Below are 19987 nucleotides of genomic sequence, written 5' to 3' on the forward strand. Positions count from 1 at the left end.
CGTACTGGCCTGCAGAACAAAGATCCTGACTCTCACCTGTTCCTGCGTGATCTCGGCCTCGTCGTGGCTGTTGGTCGTGAACATCGGAAAAAAGCAGGATTGTCGGGCAGGACTGAAAGGACCATAAGATAGTTACTGAAATGGGAGAGAAAACAAGTTACTTGGGCAATTCCTTCGGCCTGTTCCATCTCCTGAGGAACTTTTTCCATCGCCTTTTCCGAAAGAGCTTTGCCCTTATTGCTGTCCAACTCATCAACTGAATACCATCCTTGACCCTCCATAAAAAACTGCGCTCCCGCCGCAACTTTCCAGTTTGATATCTCTCCTGGTCTCTTCCTACCATATTTCGCGTACAATTATTTCCATTCGGCGAATGGCGTCCACCACGTTGCCGTCCTCGGGCAGTTGGCTCAGTCACTCGTTGTCGATGACGATGCATCGATATCCAGGATGATGATGGCGGAGGTAGTCAAGCCATATCATAACCGCCTGGCGGCGCACACGGAACTGACGGGTAAATTGCCGGCTCAGATTGGCTTGTGATGACGTGTTGGCAGGACGCAGCAACACCGTGTTCAACTCCCGCGGCAGAAGCGGGAGCTGGTTGTACACCAAGCCAACTTCGCGAAGAAAGTGAACGACATGCCCCCGATACTTGTACTGCTGCCCTCGCACCAGCATGATGTTCACAACTTGCCTGCTAGGCAACCGCTACTGCGTAATCACGCGACGGACCTTTCATTTGTGTATAAAGAGCTGCACAACTCCGTGCGTTCGTTCATTCACTTCTTGTTCTTTAGATAATTCTCATCAATTGCCTGATGCCATCTCTGACCCGTGTGGAGCCAATTGTCTGACAGTATTCGATTGCCGATGCGGATGGGTCATCTCGGCTTTAGGTGGGCGAAGGCTCTAATGACATGGCCTGTAGCTACCTGCTTTGCCTTGAGGAACGAAAGGTTCTTCCTTCCGCGTCCTTCGCCACACCTCCACATCCTCTACCCCCTACGCACGGACCGCATGCCGCTCCGTGCCCACCAGCCACTCTTCACCGCCACCTGTTCTTTTCCCCACCAACCTTCCTGTTCCTGCTGCCCGTTCCCCCGCTCCCGCCCCGGTCCCACTCTCCGGGGCCAACTCTCCTTCTCGTACCGATTGTTCACAGCCATCACCGTGCACCATGCCACGAGAACACCCCGTCACGGTCTCGCCCGAGGAGGTTCGCCGCACTTTGGGTGATCTTGAATCGCAGAGATCCCAGCAGCGCCGTTCCTATCAACGACCTTCACCGCTTATCAGGGTTCCCCACGACGAGATCCTCCGCGTCTTGCACGATATGGACCGCCAGCGCGCCGAAGAACGATCCCGCCGCCGTGAAGCTCAATTCCAATATACCGCACACACGCAACAGCCGAACAACCCATCCCCGAGACGACCCGAGAAGAGCAAGCGCCTCCACTCCACCTCCAACGCAGCCAAAACACTCCCTAGAAGACAAACGCAGCTGCCAGCGACTGCATCACCGAGACGACCTAGAGAGGGCTATCACCCTCCACTCCACCTCCCACGCGGCTAAGGCGCTCCTCCAAAGACACGCGCAGCCGCCGGCCGCTCCATCGCCGAAACGACACAGAGAAGAGGAGACACCTCCCACTCCACCCCACGCAGCCAACGCGCTCCTCCAAAAGACACACGCAGACGCCGGCCTCTCCATCACCGAGTCGATCCAGGGCGGAACAACCGCTTCGCCCTTCATCGCCCACACGGACGGGGCGCTTCCCACGAGGCCCGGGCCTACGCAAGAAACCGTTCAACTCCAGCGAGACTCTGTCGAGTCTGCGCTACATCACCATGACGCCCGTTTCCGCTCTAAAGAGCAGGCATCGTCAACAAGATCCTGGTGCAACGAAGTTCCACGTGCCCTTCAGGTAGCAGCTCCTAGATCGTTCTACCAGGCGTTTACGGACGAGAGGACGTTGCCCATTTCTCACTGCGTCTTCTGCTATAGAAAGACCCCACCTTGCGAGCTCTCAACCATGCAGTGGAGGGTCGATTGTCGCCCTCCTGCTGCAGGCGACCAGGACCATCCAGAAGTGTGGCGCTTGCCTTCCGCCGCACGAGCGCGCGGGAGTTGACGTATGCCGCGAGTGTCGCGCCAGCTTCGACGGTGGACGGCTGCCCAAAGCCTGCTCGGTCAACAATATGGCCATCGGTTGCGAACATCGGTACCCTGGCGAGCTTGATGACCTCTCTCCCGTTGAGGAGAGACTCATTGCCCTGCATGCGCCCTTTGGCTATATCACCAAGTTCACGGTCGACAACAAGACCCGTTCCGGAATCAGCTACCGCAAGCACGTGAAAGGACATATCGTCGTCTTTCCGAACAAGGTGGACGATCTTGTTACCACCGTTCTTCCCCATCCCTTGCTGCAGACCATTGAGAATATCCACGTCTCTTGGAGCGGTTCGGCTAAGCCTGGCTCCGCAGACGTCAGACACCTGCTTCAGGTGCGCAAATCTCGAGTGGCGGCCGCCCTGGCATGGCTGCAAAGGAACAACCCACTTTACGAGAATATCGCAATCGACCAGGCAGAGATGGATGGCTGGCGGTATGCCGACGGCTCCACTGTTCCGACCGTCATCATGGACCGCATGCAGAGAGAGGAACCGTCGACCGTTGAGAGGACTCAAACTGACCACATAGTCCCGGACACTGATCGAGGCTTGGAGGAAAACAGTTTCAGAAGCATCGATGAACTTGTGAGCTCGATCGATGGCACCTTCGTCGACGAGTCTCGCGACTTGGACTGTACTCTATCGACTGAGCAGACTCGACCTCTCCTGGTGAGCTGGCGACTCTTGTCCCCGACTCGGCTGCCATCGGCCAGGAAGTTGAAACCATATGTGAGACGTCTGCATCCGCCATGTTCCTCTCGATAGACCGGCTGCCTTTGCGGATACCGATAAGCTGTCGTTTGTGGCGGGCATGGCCAACGCCAATCCGGATCCACGTGGCCGCTCTATACCATGCGTTATGCAGGTCCAAACTACGGAGATCAGCCGTTTGTCCGAGTAGAACGTGGTGCGGACTTTGCAGACAACCTGCACGAAGATTTCTTCCCTCGAACATTTCCCAAGCTTTTTCCGTGGGGAAGGGGCGGCCCGAAATCGAAGGGCGACTCGAGTCGTAGCCGACAAAGCGACGCTGCCGACCGTCGTCCGAATCACTCTCTTCAATACTGACCAGATACGTATTGCAACGGCATGGAGGCCGATTCGCCACCCATCCTGTGTTTTGTTTCTTAGTATTCAACACCCTCCTTCGCTCCACCAACCGCCGCATCAGCATGGTCCGTGTCGCTAAAGATTCCTTCCACAGACTTGAGCAGGCCTATGCAAACTTGACCGAGGACCGACTGAAGAGGGCCGAAGTGGAGATGCGGAGACGAGGACTACGTCGGACCCCGACATATCGCTCTTGCTTCGCGAGCTGTCGATCTTTGGCCATGCACAGCCGCTCTCGAACGAATCCCGTTTACTTATGCGGAGGAAGATACAAGCTCTAGACATCCGCGCCGGTATGCCTGCAATCTGGATTACCATCAGTCCCAACGACATTAATAACCCGGTAAAGATGAAGCTTGCCATTCATAGGCTCCACGATTACGAGTCTGCGAAGGAGCTTTTGGCCGATCTCCGTGAAAAGTACGACAGGATCGCCCTGAGCACCATGGATCCGGTCAGCTCGGCCATCTTCTTCCACCGAGAAATATCCCTATTCTTTGAAAAGTATGTGAATACAGGCCGGGAATCGATCTTCGGGAAGATCAGCCACTACTACGCGACGGTGGAAACGAATGAGCGAGGCAGCCTCCACTTGCATGGACTCCTCTGGCTGGACGGCAACATGCGCTTACCGAACTTGATAGACGACATGGCCAATCCCGCGGAAGAAGCATATCGCGCCCAGGTGATTCGATATATAGACTCCGTCTTTCATGAGTGTCTAGATGAAGATGCCGGAAAAGCCGTGCGACAGGAGAGGAAGCCCATCGATCCCGTGGAGGAGGTCATGACCAGCACCTCGGCTCTCACTGCGGCTTTTGAAGACGAATCCAATTTTATCGCATACTGTTGCCAGGTGCACTCCCACATACACCTGCCTTAAGTATTCTTTGAAGGGGTCATCGACCGGGGCAGATCAACAGAGACGGACAGCCTGCCGCTTCAAGGCACCGTGGAAGATCGTCGAGCAGACAGGATTCACAGAGGATGGCTTGCTTCAGATTCGGCGCAACCATCCACTCGTCAACCGGTATAACAAGTCGTTGGCGGTCGGCCTTCGCCACAACCACGACGTCTCGATGATCTTGACCAAGACCAAGGGCCTGGCCATGGTGTACTACATCACGAACTACGCCACCAAGCTGGATACGCCGATGTGGAAGCGCATTGCTCTCGCCACCGAGGTTGCCCGCCAACTTCGCGAGGCCGGTCGTCCGACGTCTCGCGCGCCAGGTCCCGCCCTGCCCGACGAGAGGCACCAGGCGGTATTGAACGAAAGCCGTCAATTCCTGATGAGAACGGCAAATCGCATCTTCTCCGAGCGACAACTCGGCTGTCGAGGTTTGTTACCACCTCCTTGGATATGACACCGACTTTACCAACGTGCCGCATTGGTCCTTCTTGAACTTGACGGCCCTATACTGGACAATCTTTCGGCTATGGGCGCATCTCCGCCATCAGGCCGGCGAGCTCACGGACGCCGAACAGCCCCAGAGACAATCCTCTGAGGCAAGGAGGGCGAACCCTATTATGCCTGGAGGCGTACGCCTACCGCGGTCATGTTCTACAAGACTTATGCCTGTATGACTACATGTCAATGATTCACTTGGTGCGTCGAAATGGTCGGAGTGAAGATGACTCACATTTTCTCGATGGCCAGGATTCAGACTGTGAAGGCTGGATGCAAAGCTTCGACGGCCCGACCAGTACGCCGTCCCGATCTTCCAAGGATACATCAGCGACGACCACGAGGACGATCACCCAGTCTATATTAAGCGGTACGCTCTAACCCCCGGCACCGTTTTGGCTCCGTCTGACACTCTGTGTAGAAACTCTGTCCTACATTTGGCGTTATTCGTCCCTTGGGAAAACTTCACTTCTGAGAGCCTAGGTGATATAACCGACATATGGACGACGCATCGAGCGGGCCTTTGTCCCCGCCTCCGTTTCTACGTCTCTAACATTTGTCTTTTGAGAAAGTCTGCCGAAGACGCGCGTAAGGACGCGAAGCTCTGGGCCAGTCGGTCGGAGGGCGACGACACAATTGACGTTGAGTACCCGCTTGACGATGGCCGATACGAAGAAGAGCCTCCAGCGATGGCTCATCGTCAGGCCTACAGAGCTCTACTCCAGATTTTGCGAAATGCCGTGCAGGACACGGACGCCACAAAAGACTCCCCCGTCCTTGGAGGTTTAATACACGATCTGTGCGAAGAGAACCCGGCTGGAGAAGAGCAACCTTTGTCCAACGTCAAGAGGATCTGTACCGAATATGCCCCATGATCAAGGTGACGCCTTGTGTCAACTCCCATATCTCGAGACGATGTCCAGGCAGCGGCCAAGGCCCAACAACTATTGCATCTTCGGATGCTAGACGACATTGAGGGTGGTTCCCAGGGGACCATGCTTTCCGCGGATGGCGCCGACATCGACGATACGCTAGCTCGCTACGGCGATACGGAGTCCCCTGCTGCGCTCCCGGGCAGCGACCTCAATGAACGAGGCCCTCGGATGCTTGTCGACGTCAGTCCGGCAACTAGCTTCGCGGAGATGGGACACACCGCCGCGGCCAGCTTTACACTGAACTATCTACAGACCATGGCCCTTCAACTCGTTTGCCTGTTTCTGGACAAGTATACTGCTAATCCGGACTCAGCGGGTCAGCATCTTCAATACACCGGCGGGCCGGGTGGCACGGGAAAGTCGAGGATTATCGATGCCCTGAAGGACGTGTTCGCGGCGAGGAACCAGCCGCATCTTCTGCAGATAACCGGCACGTCGGGCAGTTCGGCGGCCCAGATTGGCGGCACGACGATCCACTCGGCCTGTGGGTTAGATTCCCATCGCGATCCAAACAAACCGCCTCCCCCCTTCTCGGAGGCGAAGAAGTGGATCTGGAAACAGAAGCTGGTACTCGTGATTGACGAGGTCAGTATGCTGGGAGGAGCCACTCTGCACAACGTCAGTCATTACCTGCAGGCACTCCGTGACTGTCCGGACGAACCGTTTGGCGGCATGCCCGTCGTTCTACTGATGGGAGACTTCTACCAGTTCGCCCCCGTGCGGGAGACAAGCCTACTGATCATCAGACCGCCGGACCGAACAGAGACCCCCTTGCGACAAGCGACCATATCTCACCACAGCGGCTGCAGATTGTGGCATCTGTTCAAAACCGTGGTGCTCCTCGAAGACCAAGTCCGCGCACGCAACGATCCCCAGCTCCGTGCACTCCTGGATCGAGTTCGTAACGGGCGCCAGACCCATGAAGATCTGAGCTTGCTCAATGCCAACATTGTAGGACGCTCGCAAATCACCTTCCACGATGGTTTGCGCGCTATAACGCCGCTGAACCGCACCCGGTGGGCCCTCAACATGGAAGCTGTTGTGGGCTGGGCGCGCTTCAACAAGCGGCACATCCGTATCTTTGTCTCGACTCACACCTGGCGCAACGGCACGCTGTCTCCAAACCTCATAGCGCGAACCATCGGACAAGGCGACGACTCTGCCTGCAAAGTCCCCGGCGTCTTCTTCTACGCCCAGGGCATGCCCGTGGTTGTGAACAAGAACATCTACACTGGCCTGAAGGTGGTGAATGGGGCTGACTTTACTGCCGTGGACGTGATAATCGATCCCAATCACCCGGGATACTGCTTGGCAGATGACGTGACCATCCACTTCGGGCCACCGCTCGGCATTCTTCTGCAGTCCGAGGAGACGAAGACCTTGGCGATACCGTCCTCCCGGTGGGGACAGTACTTATCCGGCCCATGTCGCATACACTTGATTCGACTAACTCTCACTTCAAGTTCTTATCCGCAAGATGCACGCGACGTGGACTGCCCGCTGTACCAGCGTTCGTTCTCACTGATTACAAAGCCCAGGGTAAAACATTCGTCGAAGTACTGTTGGAGCTGCGTGGAAATCGTGTGACCAATGGTGAACCCTCCAAGTGCGATTTTACGAGCCTCTATGTGCAACTATCCAGGTGCACCTCGCTTCGGGGCATCAAGCTTCTAATCCCGTGAGACACCATGACTTCATTGGCAATGGGCTCGATCAGGCCATTCTTGATGGAATGCAGAGACTCAAGAACTTGGCCGCGGAAACAAGACGGTTATACAAGGACCAAGGTTTCGAAAAGTAGTGCTAGTATACTAACCATCCTTATAGTTTGACCTTTCGCCCGTCGTAACGCGGCACGTAGACGTCCTACACTTCATAAGGTGACCGGACCGCACGCCAGTCGTCCGGATCTCGCCCTCCCTTCCCAGGACGTAAGCGCTTTGCTCCTCACAATAATTTACCCACCATTCGTCGAACGCCTGGCGGCTGTAAAGCCACCTCGGCGGCCCGTCTCCTTCCCGAACAGGTCCAGGATATGGTCGCAGAACATCCACACTCCTTCGAGATGCTGCGGATAAAATGGCTTCCTGTCCTTGCGCGCGACCACGACGGTGCCAACTTGTGACTGCCAGTCTGGAGGTGCAAACCCGGAGTTGGCATCAATATTGAGGTACGTAGCAATCTGGTTGTCGAGGTCTGCCTCGTTGACGGACTGAGTCCCCGTCCGATCCAGGACCAGCGGGACCTCGATGAGCCCTGGGACGGACGGCACTGACTGCGAAAACACGACATGATTCGCAGGGATTGTAGTGGCAGACCAAAGGGGAAACTTGCGTTTCTCGGCCTCACATCGGACAATGACAGCTTCGACATGCCCCGACTTGCTGTGCGTTTCCCTCAAACCTGATGTACCCATCGGCGGGGAGGCATGCGTGGGCGGCGGGTGGGTTTGCTGCTGGCGCTTGCTGGGGCGATGCCTCTGGCTCCGAATCGGTGTCGATGTTGTCCCACTTTGAGTAATCAATCGGAGGCATTGAGTCGATTCTTAACAAACTGTTACACTTTACTGCATGATTCGCGAACAGTTCAGACTCCTTTGCCCTTCGAGATGATGGCCCCTTACAAGTTACCTCCGCGTTCTTACCCCGCCCGCCCTCAACCCACCTTGTTGTGGCGGGGGAAAAAGGCGGCCAAGCAGCCACACCACCGGGGGCAAGCCTCATCGTCTCAGCAGACCTGCCAGTGTGGAACCAAATTCAGTCCCGTTCCTCAAGGCATTGGCGGACCCTGCAAGGGGCCGCTCTCCAGTCCGCACGCACCCAACTCTCAATTCGCACGCACCCCCCCACATTCAGCCACGTACCAGCCACAGCGTCCCCGATGTCGCCTACGTGTTGATTTAGCTCGCAAAAATTGTCCTCAACCTTTTGACGACCGTCAATGCAACAACTGAAGCTATGGCTATGGCTTCTCTAGCGCTGCCTCTAGCGCCTCCTCTAGGAGCCTGTCCTGAGCTGCCCCGAGCTGCCCCGAGCTGCCCTGGGTTGCCCGCTCCGGCGTGTGGAGCATCGAATAAGCCACTGCCAAGCGGTTGAACGAACATTGTACAGCCGCTGCATTTTTTCGCTGCCGCAATACTTGTGATATCCTGGCTTACACGCGTCGCCAAGTTGTAGCGTATTTAGGAATCTGGTGTACCAGTCTACGCTTCACAGTCTTCGATGCTGCGCGAAATACATATCGTGTAATTTTTTCCGGCCCTTCCATAATCTGCAGATACTCCCCTCTCATGCTCTTTGAACTCTTCAAATAACAAAAATTCGAGATGCGAAATTACAGTATCACGCATCGAGGAGAAAATTGACTTACCAGTTGGCAGTTGCTTGCCGTAGGTACATCTCAAGGCTTTGACCGTACCGTACTTGCGTTCTGGCGAAAGGTTTCTACCGCCCTGTCAAGATCAAGACGATCATTCACGGTGCTGCCTAAAGGCAGCAAGCAGTTCGTAATGCCATATTAGTGATGGATTCGAACCTTCTAGGTGACATCGTCATCTATGCTGTGTGATGGGTTCTAATAGTGTAAATTACAGCTATGTAGTCCTCGTGCGTTTTACATTGAGCTGAGGAAAGAAGAAGGAAAGGAAAATAGAAGGACAGAAATCCTCCAACAAAATAGACTAAGCCGTTACTGGAGCAACAGTGCTTAGACCGACAAGGCACTGCCTTGTCCAGCAGGGCCTAGCCCGTTACATGCTGCCTAGGTGGCGACATCGCCACTCAGCCCAAAATTCCAAGTATAAGAAGCCAACTTTTCACCATCACTTAGATAGAGAATCAAGAGTCTTTCGTTGCCCGATACACAGGGATCTTCTTCCCGATCGTTGTTCAGTCATCCACACCAACCGTGCCCCTTGTTGTGTGACCCCTGTCTCTTACGATCTGTGACTGACTGACTCACTGTGTTCCGTCCCGCAGGTCCTAACGGCCATCAGGTGCACAGCCTCTGATGCAGCTTGGCGTCACTTGACCAATCATACGCGCAGCCCAGAGTTATTGATGTTCTAAGCTCCAGTTCTCATTGGTCAAAATCGCTTCTACTAAGAGGACAAGATGACGCCACGCCATCCAGACGTGCGCCGTCTCTCGAAACATGCATGAAGTTTGTGCAAAAGCCCCTCCCTGCCCGGCTGAATTCTGCCTCCAGGTCCTGGTAAAAGACCAGCTCAAACGGAAATAATACTGTAGTGTACACTATGTTACATAGTAAGCCAGTCAGGACAATAAAGGTGCACTTCGGCGCTCATTAGCTCCACAGGAGTATGAACTACTCGCGCATGTCCACGACCGTTGCCCACCAGACTTACCTGAGCCTGCTTTTGCCCAATCTAGACGCTATATTCTTGGCTCGGCGGGCGGAGAGCCGGAAAAGCCTATGTCGCAGAAGAATCGAAAAATGTCTTAACCTTCTTCTGGGCGTTCACAAGCACGTTTCAGATCAACAGACAGTGTTGGAGCCGCCAAAAGCGGCAATTCTGGAGGTTGGGGTAGGTAATAGCCCCTGCCGCACCTCGAACGTCATCATCGCGGTTTGTGCCCATGTACCTGGAAGTAGTGTCGCTGAAATGCGCCCAAAAAGGACGCGGTTTGGTGACGCAAGTTGTGGCCCCTGACCATTCTCTCGCATACGTCTCCGAGACCCCACATCTCCCACCTCGCCTTCACTCCTCTCTCTAGCTCTACTTTAAAGTACTTCTGCACTATCCCGCTTCATCGCGCTCCAACCGAGCTGCTGCCACGAGACCCTCCACTACGCCCACCTTCGCCTCCATATGCCTCTAAACGCAGCCATCTCAAGAAGAGGGCGTAGTGCCTGGTACAACGCAAAATCTGACAGAAAAAGTGCTAAGAGAGGTGGAAGCACACTGTGGCTGCGGCATAGCAGCTCGTAGAACGAAGACGTCAGGTCATTGCTGTGTACATATTGCAACCATCTCGAGAATGTCGGGTGAAGCAGAAGCGCGATTCGGCCGGCAGTGCAATTTCATGGTTAACTAATCCTTTCTGGGCTGTGGCGGCAGCCATCCGAGAACAGGTGGTAGGATTGATGACCTGCAGCAAAAGATGCAGGACGCTGCTGACCAACGATCTCCATGTGCAGGGCACCTTCTTGAACGAATCATCACCTATGCATGGCCCTAAACCAGGACCCCTTAATCGTTCTATGCGCGATATTTATCTTCCATGTGTCTAGCCGTATTAGGCAAGGGCGCCTCACACCTAGCGGTAACTTAGCTATGCGCGTTTCCTCTGGAAATGGCGCTGTCGTAAGTCACGATTGGTGAGGCGCACTTACACTATCGACAAACATGTCTGACATAACATAGAGGTGTCGCGAAGCCAGATACTTAGTGTCATCTGAATCATTAGACAGTAGCTCCAACTTTTCGTAACATAAGGCAAACGCAATTGGCATCCAGAAAGTGAGGTTATCGCGAGATTTAATTACAATAAACTAGTAACTGAGTAGTATTGATTACCGTTTGGGACATCTCCAAAAAAGCAAAAAGACGTGCTAGGCTAGAGAAGTAGATCTCTATGACGGTACAAGATACAAAATAATAATAATAATAATACTCGGTCCGTGAAGCGAACGCCAGCTAGGCATTGAGGGGCCTCATCATGGAGACGCCGGCTGAGGCCGTGATCATGGTGGGGCGAAGCGCGTCGCCTGCGTCGACACCCGCGAAAAGATCGACACGCGTCGTGAGGCCAAGCACCAAAATTCGAGAAGCCGCGCGACAGCCCGACGATCTGGCGGAGAAGACAACACGCGCAACTAGGCTTGCAACGCGCATTGCCTCGGATGATGTCGCCATCAGTGACGCGACTGAGCGGCGCAAAGTTGCCAGCAGCAGCAGTGGCGCGAAAGAAGGCCGAGCCATGCTCCAGAAAGTTCTCGAACTCTTGAGCGAGTCACGTCAAGAAACGCAAAAGCTCAGCCGGGCGATAGATGCGCAAAACGAGATCATATCCAAGCAACAGCAGATGATCCAGGAAATGGATCAACAAGGGAAAGAGATGAGAGATGAGCTTCGTCACATCCGAGCGCAGTTAGAGACCCTGGCTACGCCCGCATCTTCTCTGCAGAGCAGTCCGCAGATGTCGTATGCGAGCGCTGCAGGGCCATCGCCGACGATCCAGACAATGAACCGGGGCACCGTACCAGCAGCTAAATCGGCACGAACAGCCGTCAGCGATAGTCTCTACTGTACGGTGGACACATCACGAGTCGAAGAAGCGAACAGGTGCCAGACGCAGATCGGCAACATCCGAAAAGCCATAGAGAGCGACATGAGAAAGAGTCAGAGGCAGGAGACTTGGAAATGCGCAGCGGTCGTGACAGACGCTCGAAACCCCGACCGGATCAAATTTTATGCAGAGACCAAACCGAGTTGAAGCAGGTCAAGGAAGCAGCACAGAAGACGGTAACTTCGGGAGCCAGGGTACTGAGAGATCAGCTTTACCCTGTCAAAGTCGACAACACCAAGCGTACCGCAGTGCTGGACGCCGAAGGCAACGTTCTGCCGGGCGCAGCTGAGGCGCTCGGAGCCGAGAATTACGTCACGATTGCCAAGATCACCTGGCTTAGCAACAGAGAGAAAGCCAAAGCGTACGGGTCAATGGTGATCTATGTCACTAAAGAGAGTGACGCGCAAAGACTTCTGGACGGCGTGTGGTTCGATGTTGCGGGAGAGTCCGCCTGCACCAATGTTTTTGAACGCCGCGTAGGACCGATTCAGTGCTTCAACTGTCAAGAGATGGGACACAAGGCGTTTTCATGCAAGAAGCCGCAAAGATGTGGCAGATGCGCGAAAGCAGAACATCACCACAGAGAATGCAAGGAGACAGTGCCAAAGTGCGTGCCCTGCGGTGGACCACACGAATCGTACAGCCGGAACTGTCGGGCGCGGAACCCTGGGGATGAGACGCAGGCAGCGTCTGGCCCTTCGGGCTAAGCAGCGGAAGTGAGAATCCACTTAGGATCGATTATGGCACTAACCTTCAACAATACTAACACACAGGTATTCGACTTCGATTTCGACAGACCGCGCTTCAGCTGCTGAAGGTAGGACGCTGAACACTTGGAGAAATTGGCCTTCAAGCAGGCCTGTCACGGAGCGAGTAGCGGCGAGGTTGGTGTAGCGTATGCTGACCCGTGGGGCTTAAGGTGTTACGCATTAATGTATTGAAATGTCAGTAGCTTTTACGTCTAGGCCCTATAGGAGAAATCCTCCGGGTGAAATACACATACATACTAGATGCATAAAGTATCCTGAGTATCCGTACCTGGGGTTGCCTCGAGCTAGTGGCGGTGTGTCACACACAATACGAGTCAGGGGTAAGCTTACAAGTGGGGTCTAAAGACCCCGCCCTTGGGCTAATGATCGGCTGCAGTGAGATCGTGCTCGAACTACCCCTGCCAATTAGTTTGGGCCGCCACGACATGGCGGGGGGACAAAGACGAGACAAGGCAAGACAAAATGTGGCGCGACGTGACAGAAAGCGACCCACCTGCGCGCCATCGAGGTCGGCATGACGTCTGCGATGTTGTGTTGCAGCACGTCGGTGCTGTAGTGACCCAAACACCAAACCTTGTTCCTCTACCTGAGCTCATGCAGACCAGGGCAACCATATGTACATACATATATACATACATAAATACAAGATATATATGCATGTACGTATGCACAAACATGCCTCGGGGCCGGCACGTTAAACCTTGCCATGGACAGCACGTGGCGATCGCGGCCCTGACCACCATCTCGCCGTGACGCCTAAGCCATGTTGTCTTGATACCTCGGGTCTGACCTCGACTGGCCCCGGGCACGATAGGCGTACCTTACATAAGGAGGCGGTTCCTTTCCACGGGCCACTACTGCACTTGGCAGCAAAGACAATGCCCCGTCGAATGCTGATACGAATGGCTTGTCAGAGGTGCCGCAAGAAACGAGCAAAGGTCAGTCGATAGCCCACCCGAAGCCAAAGCCCAAAGAGCCCCCAGTCGTCTGTCTCATCCCATATCCTGCCTAGCTGGATACTTTCACTGATTGGTTTCTCGCTCTCTAGTGTGATGATGGCCAGGCACCGTGCAAAAGATGCGACGAGGCCGGAGAAGGACGCGTATACGACCACCCGCGACGCAAGTCCAAAGACGATATACGGGCCGAGATCGATAGTCTACGGCGGTACAACGAGGAGCATGACCGACTACTCCGCGCAATATGTTCAATCAACGACGTCGAAGTCAGCAATGCCTTTATACAAGACTTGGTCGAGGGGACCAAGTCTCACCAAGCCATTCTGCAGGAGCTGGCGCACCTGAACGGTGAAAACGGGCGTGGCTCGTCAGATGGAGGTGAACAGGAATTATCGGCGGGCTCTTCCAGCTCCATTCTCGACGAAGCCGTCTGCCCGCACTGCCTGAGCCGACTGCCGTCGCCCACCATGCACCGTTCTGCCTCGGGCTCGAGCGACCTCAGCACACTGACCGAGGCTCCCAAGGCGACTTCGACACCGGCCCTGGCGGCTCCTGTTTCCCCGTCATTGCCCTTTGACGATGCATCACACGCGCAAACCGACAGGTGGACGTGCGCCGGGTGTACGGTGGCTTCGGTTCGGCAGATCCTCGACGCCCTCCTCACCTGGGACTACCTCCTTCTGCCTCATGTGCAAGGACCCCTTCTTCCGAGACTATTGCAGCGGCTCGAGCCGGTACTGCTCCTCTGCCCTGGTAAACGCGCTCATCGCGCTGGCAACCCGGGTGGTCCACGAGATCAGCGACGAAGCGGAGAGCCCGGGGCCTGGCTTCAAGTGCGGAAGCAAACCACTTTCGACAAGGCCGAGGCCATTATCCGCAGAACCGGCCCTCGGCCAACCTCCCAGATATACAGGCTATCGGGATTCTCTCGCTCTACCAGATTACCTGCGGGCGCGAGGCCGAAGCTCAAGCGCTTGCCGACTCCTTTGCCGCTAGGATAGTCAATCTTGTCCTCAAGAGCCCCTGATGGGCTCCGAGGCCGAGAAATATGCCAAAGTTTGGGCTACTTCGTACCGCGGCGCCGTGTCCCTGATTCGGTCTGTAAACCGCTTGCAGCCCCTGTTCCCGACTCCTCCGAAGCATAAACTGATGGGATTCCGCACACAGCATACTTCGTCTCACGACGGGCCAAGTCTTCACCATGTCTACGAGTTGCAAGCTACAAGACGACTCAATATTTCTAGACCAATCCGCCTGCAGTGCCGAGTACCTGTTTGGCGGCCAGTGCGGCAGCGGAACTACACCAGGTGAATGCATCAAGTTAGGTATACCCAGGAATTGTATCCAATCAGGAGTCGCACCGTAACACGGCTGCAGACCCTACCCTAAAAGCACGCAGCTCGCAACTGCGCGATCTACAGCTCATTCCAGCAAGAGTCTTCCAGCTCACGGAATGGGTGTACAAGCTCCTCTCATCAGCAACCCATACCCCAAACGGACGATTCGACACAGCCGAGGTCATGGCAGTGTATACCGAGTGTCTCGATTGGTACGAAGGATTCTTCTCCTACCCAAAACCGGCGGCAGTGACACCCTTTGTACTCTTTATCCAGTATGTACACAGACACAAGAACCCGGCTCACAGGACTCGGGAGGGCCGAGAGACACAGAGGGAGAAGAGACAGCATCATCCGGCTGACTGCCCGCATGTAGCATGTACTATCAGTTCTGCCTACTCTGCCTGTTCCGCCCTCTCGCCAACCTTGTCCTGGCTGATTCCGACGTCCGACCCGCGAAATCTGTCTCCAGGCTGCGGACTCTATCCTCACCCTGTCGCAGTCCTACAGCAGGCTCTTCACCCTTAGACGCGTCTCCCCATTCGTCCCCTATTTTGTTTGTGCCTCTGCCCTTGCATGGCTTACAATTGAGTCAACATGCAACTCTGTGGCCTTGGCTGGCTCGCAACCTTTCCAACCAAGAAAGTTGTCCTTGGCGACCATCTCGGATGTTTCAAGCGTGGACGGGTTTAGCACCTATCAAGACGTGTCCCCCTCCCCGACTGCCGCCAAAGTGCCCATAATGGCCCACGCGAGCCAATTGCTGGCAGAGATGAGCTCCAACCGTCGAATGGCCTCATCCATAGAGAAGATGCTTCGAGGATATCTTACCGAGTTATGGTGATGCAGAGTAGACTCGACAGAGTCTTGTTGTAACTTAACGGGTTCTCGCATCGGCCGGGGTCTTTTGCGGGCGCGCTTCAGTACAAGTAGCAAGGCAATCGCCTCACCGGGTTCGAACGCCGTTGGACAAGGCAGCCACAGTGCTTTTGCTCTCTTGCCAAACGCCGAATCTTGATAATTACCCACCCATTGCGTAAGTCTTCAATATGCATACACATATTTTCTAGTCCTGTTTTACGCGTTTGACTGTACTATGCCATGCACTGTCCGAATCCACCCTTCTCTTCGATGAATCGACGGAAATATTATCAGGGCTCGGAGCTCAACCGCTTCCCCGTTTTCCTGTTGCCTCTGATCTGGGCTGGTGGCTTGAATGTCCAAAGAAACTGAATCGACGCTAGGAGATCGCCTTGATGTCCCAAGGCTTGATGACCCAAGCCAGTGCCTGTGACCTCGCAACCTCCTTAGCCAAGATTCTTCCCCTTCGCAATTGTCAGGTATCTCTGAGCATTTTTGAGCCATTCCCTGCAGTTCGTCGAAGCTAGTGGTAGCAGTGAACGAGCGATCGCCATGTATCTTCAACACTCGTGGAAACCGTAGAGTATAGTACCGTGCATTTGCGGGCTTGTCGAAGCCAGATCCCACGAGTTCTACTATAAATGGATGCTGAAATAACGCCTTTGGGCGTAGTCCACGGTCGGGGTCCAAGACCACGTCAAAATTTGGCGTGGACTCAATGAAGGGTATTTGTGTGAAATATCCATGTCGGTTGAGATATTGCATATGGTCTTTCGGGATGCCATGTTTGTCGATGATGTCGATGATGCGAAGTCTTGGCTTAGAATTATAACGGCAGACCTCATCTTTATTTTCCATGCATCCGATAAAAAACGACGTCCACCAGAGCTTGCCAATTCCAATCTCTTGTTCGTCCTCCGCGCTATGGTTGCCACCGACAATAGTGAAGTCGGCAGAGTCACCGAGGCCTGGAATGTAGTCTTTCTTGAGTTTGATGGATGACTTGTCGCAATCGGAGGTGAAGTAAGGGTCGTTGCAACCTTTCAGCACCAGTCCCTCCCACCGTTGTGTAATGGCTCGTGCGAATAGTTCAGTGAGCCGCTCAGCAGCATTGGCTGAGGAGAATGCAACCACTTCGCGGAACCCGACCTCGGCAAGACCAGGGATCCGGCGAACCAGAGACCGAAGTAGTCGTCGCCGCTTAGCATGGCTTTTTCTAGCGCAGACCGTGTCGTCCAGCAACAGAAGATCGTAGAACATAATCATGAGATGTTCATTCATATTGAATGGGGGGTCTTGGGCCGCTCCAAGGAGCCGTCCTGATCGTCTGACGTGTTTACGAATTTTGTGGAAGGGCTCGATTACCCTACTGTCGTCGTTCCATACCAGCAGCTCGCCCTCCAGTATGCATTGTTTCTTGATCCTGCAGCCTGCCGTGCCAAGGTCGAGGCTTTCTCGTAACGCGCGATGAAGGCCAATGCGGTCGATGGTAGAGTCCCTCCCACTCTTGGAGAATATTTTGATGCAGGCCTGGTTTGCTTAAGTCAACATGAAGTTGACAGTATTCTCCATCGTATTTCCGCTCCACGCTCATTAGTCTTGAGCCAGCCAAGTGGCAGCAATGCTTGATGCTCCTTGCTTTCGCATAAGCTGGCCGTTCAATCATGACTCCAACCTGCGGCTGTAGGACTTTCCTCAACTCTTCCCAGGGATTTACCACGGCCTGTAGGGGTGTATTCCGGATCTCAAGTCCCCCTAGGATACTTACGGCAACTTGGATTGAATTCTGAAAACGGAGGAGATTCCACAAAAACGGATGAAATCTGCCCATCGCCAGTCTTTCTGGGACAGAGGCCGGATTGTAGTTTTTGGATAGCATGCGAACCAGCCATTTGGCCTCAAAGCTGTTCAATCTTCGGAACAAACTGATGAGCAGATCGTCCGAGCTGCTGCAGGGTTGACGGTATTTCCGCTCAGTTTCTTCTCGCAGATCAGGGACGAGAAAGGTGAGAAGGCTGCAATCCGATCGAGCACATCGTCAAGTTCTTGCAGAGTCACTTTCGGACCCATCCTTGGTTCGCAGTCCGTTATAGCCATAACGCGCTCAACACAAGTTGCGAAGTCCGGGCCGTTCCTGGTTTGCCATATCTGTAGCTCCTTCATTCGGGACGATCCAAGACATTGTGCTTGTTGGACAATCCTTTCGAGCTGAATTTTTGACAAGCCGAAAACTCGGTCCGGCCTGCGTTCGGGAAAGAGGCATGACAAGAATGCCACGGCTTCTGACCCTAGACGTGGGATGGCTGTATCATGTTTGTCGAACCAGCCAACAAGACTGCGCACATCGAAGTCCTGGGTCTTCTGAATACTGAAAGACCTCGTGTGATTTATTTCGAGTTCACTGAGGAGTTCACATAAGAGATGCAACGGAAATGGCATATTGGCTGAATATTTGTAGTCCAGGGCTGTTCAACCAGAGGATGGCGAATGTATGACGGAATGAGTCTTAGCACAAGCTCTGGGATGAGCGGAGGGAGTCGTAATCCAACTTATAAACGATGTCCTCCCTGCTCCATTTCCACTGAATCTATGGCCCTCGAGGCGAACTCAGACTTGTAGCATGCGGATGGGTTGCTCCGTCTAATGACGACGTCGTGTGAATCTCGTCGCTGCGGCTGACAGCCCTTGCGACATAAGTACCCATTCTGCCTTGCCAAGTTATTTGTCGTGACTGGATTCGGCACCTCTAGTTCGAAGGTTAGGGTGGGACTACTGACCTCGCAACGCAATAGCCATGAACGGCAAAACATGTTCACGGCTGGACGCTCGAATGCGACCTCCTTGGCATCCTGTGCCAACCCAAAACGGCTTCACGGCAACCGGCGCATGTATATTGTCACTTGATCTCTGCCCCAGCGCTATTTCCAGAAAGTAGTATCCCACTCGTATCTGCAACAAATGCTGCGTCTCGTTGCAAACCGTACAGTACGACTAGGCTCTAGCAGACTATTGTGATCCGTTGTACTCATACTTGACAAACCCGCCAATCCCTACACGCCTGATAGGGGTTGCAGAGCATCTCAAACATCTCGTCGTAACCGATGAGGAGATTCATTTCCCTCAGCATATCCTGCCCCTCGAAGGCTTCGGTCTCGTCATTCCATTGCAGCGTTATGGGAAAGTGGCTGCCGCCGTTAATCTCGACTTCAAGAAAAAGAACGTCCGTCATCAGCGCAAAATGTACTCCTTCCAGCGTGGTATCGGCCCCGATTGTTTCAGACCTCCAGAGCCCTCCGGCCCCTACACCATGCTCTCTTGGGCCTTTCAACGTATACTCATGGCGGGCACTCCCTTGGTTATTTCCGAGCCAGACCCGTGAGAGCTTGACTTTGTTCACTGTTTTCGCGGCTCCGCTCGCCCCCTCTGGGCAAGTCTTCCGATGCCTTCCACCGCTTCGGCGACGCGCGCGTGGTTCGTCATCCAGCGCCTGCTCTGCGGGCCCATGAGGTGGCTGGTCTCGCTGCTGCTGCGGGTCCTGTTTGGCATGCCGTTTGCGATCCTTGGTGCTGTGGCACTCCTGACAGACGGGTTTGGTATTGGCAAGTTGAGCTTCTAAGGCGCCGAGACGAGAGCTGATGTCGGCCAGCTGATTTCGAATTTCGCAGTGCTCGTTGTAGCAAAGGTCTCTGATCTTGCGGTCCGTCACAGCAAAGAGGCTGCCACATGTACAAGTAGTGCTCGCAGCGGCAGTTTCATTACAGCCGACATGATCGATTCCACTGTCTGCTGGCATGTGGCAGGATTTAAGTGCCTCATTCACATAGGTAAGTTCTTCCAATTCGATGTGACCTTCGAAAACGGGACCACAACTGGAGTCGTCGACATTGTATTCGCGAATATATTTCGGCCCGGATTGACCCTCTCCGCCCCAGGCTGACCAGCCGGTGAGTTTGTCGCTATTTGCTTCTTTACTTGCCATGGCGCTGTGGACGGGGAGAGAGTGGAGAAGGATGGAAATACGTGACAAGGATAGTGTAGAGGTAGGATGAGGAGACGAAGACACATGGAGTCGGAATGTATGGTCTTTATAGGCAAACCCTCGCCTAAGGACATCTCGTTAT

General features: G+C 54.3%; 4 protein-coding genes across 4 annotated transcripts; 2 read left to right on the forward strand and 2 right to left on the reverse strand.

The window, feature by feature from the left end:
* Positions 1-3580: 3580 nt before the first annotated feature.
* HRG_11694 (PIF1-like helicase domain-containing protein) lies at positions 3581-6952 on the forward strand (the record flags this gene model as incomplete). The annotated part of the gene is made up of 7 exons (XM_044870164.1): positions 3581-4133; positions 4219-4540; positions 4608-4827; positions 4993-5063; positions 5115-5548; positions 5621-6873; positions 6944-6952. The coding sequence occupies 7 exons, from the start codon at positions 3581-3583 to the stop codon at positions 6950-6952; spliced, it is 2862 nt and encodes a 953-aa protein (XP_044714659.1).
* Positions 6953-7585: 633 nt separating this feature from the next.
* On the reverse strand, positions 7586-8162 carry HRG_11695 (uncharacterized protein; the record flags this gene model as incomplete). The annotated part of the gene is made up of 2 exons (XM_044870165.1): positions 7586-7972; positions 8010-8162. The coding sequence occupies 2 exons, from the start codon at positions 8160-8162 to the stop codon at positions 7586-7588; spliced, it is 540 nt and encodes a 179-aa protein (XP_044714660.1).
* Positions 8163-11309: 3147 nt separating this feature from the next.
* On the forward strand, positions 11310-12754 carry HRG_11696 (uncharacterized protein; the record flags this gene model as incomplete). Its single annotated transcript, XM_044870166.1, has 5 exons — positions 11310-11879; positions 11949-12026; positions 12092-12133; positions 12179-12322; positions 12713-12754. The coding sequence occupies 5 exons, from the start codon at positions 11310-11312 to the stop codon at positions 12752-12754; spliced, it is 876 nt and encodes a 291-aa protein (XP_044714661.1).
* Positions 12755-16501: 3747 nt separating this feature from the next.
* Positions 16502-17147, reverse strand: HRG_11697 (ATP dependent DNA ligase domain-containing protein; the record flags this gene model as incomplete). The annotated part of the gene is made up of 2 exons (XM_044870167.1): positions 16502-16636; positions 16707-17147. 2 exons carry the CDS (start codon positions 17145-17147, stop codon positions 16502-16504), a joined length of 576 nt encoding a protein of 191 aa, XP_044714662.1.
* Positions 17148-19987: the final 2840 nt, after the last annotated feature.

The sequence above is a fragment of the Hirsutella rhossiliensis genome (genome assembly GCF_020360975.1).
Source record: "Hirsutella rhossiliensis strain HR02 chromosome Unknown scaffold00022, whole genome shotgun sequence".
Lineage (NCBI taxonomy): Eukaryota > Fungi > Ascomycota > Sordariomycetes > Hypocreales > Ophiocordycipitaceae > Hirsutella > Hirsutella rhossiliensis.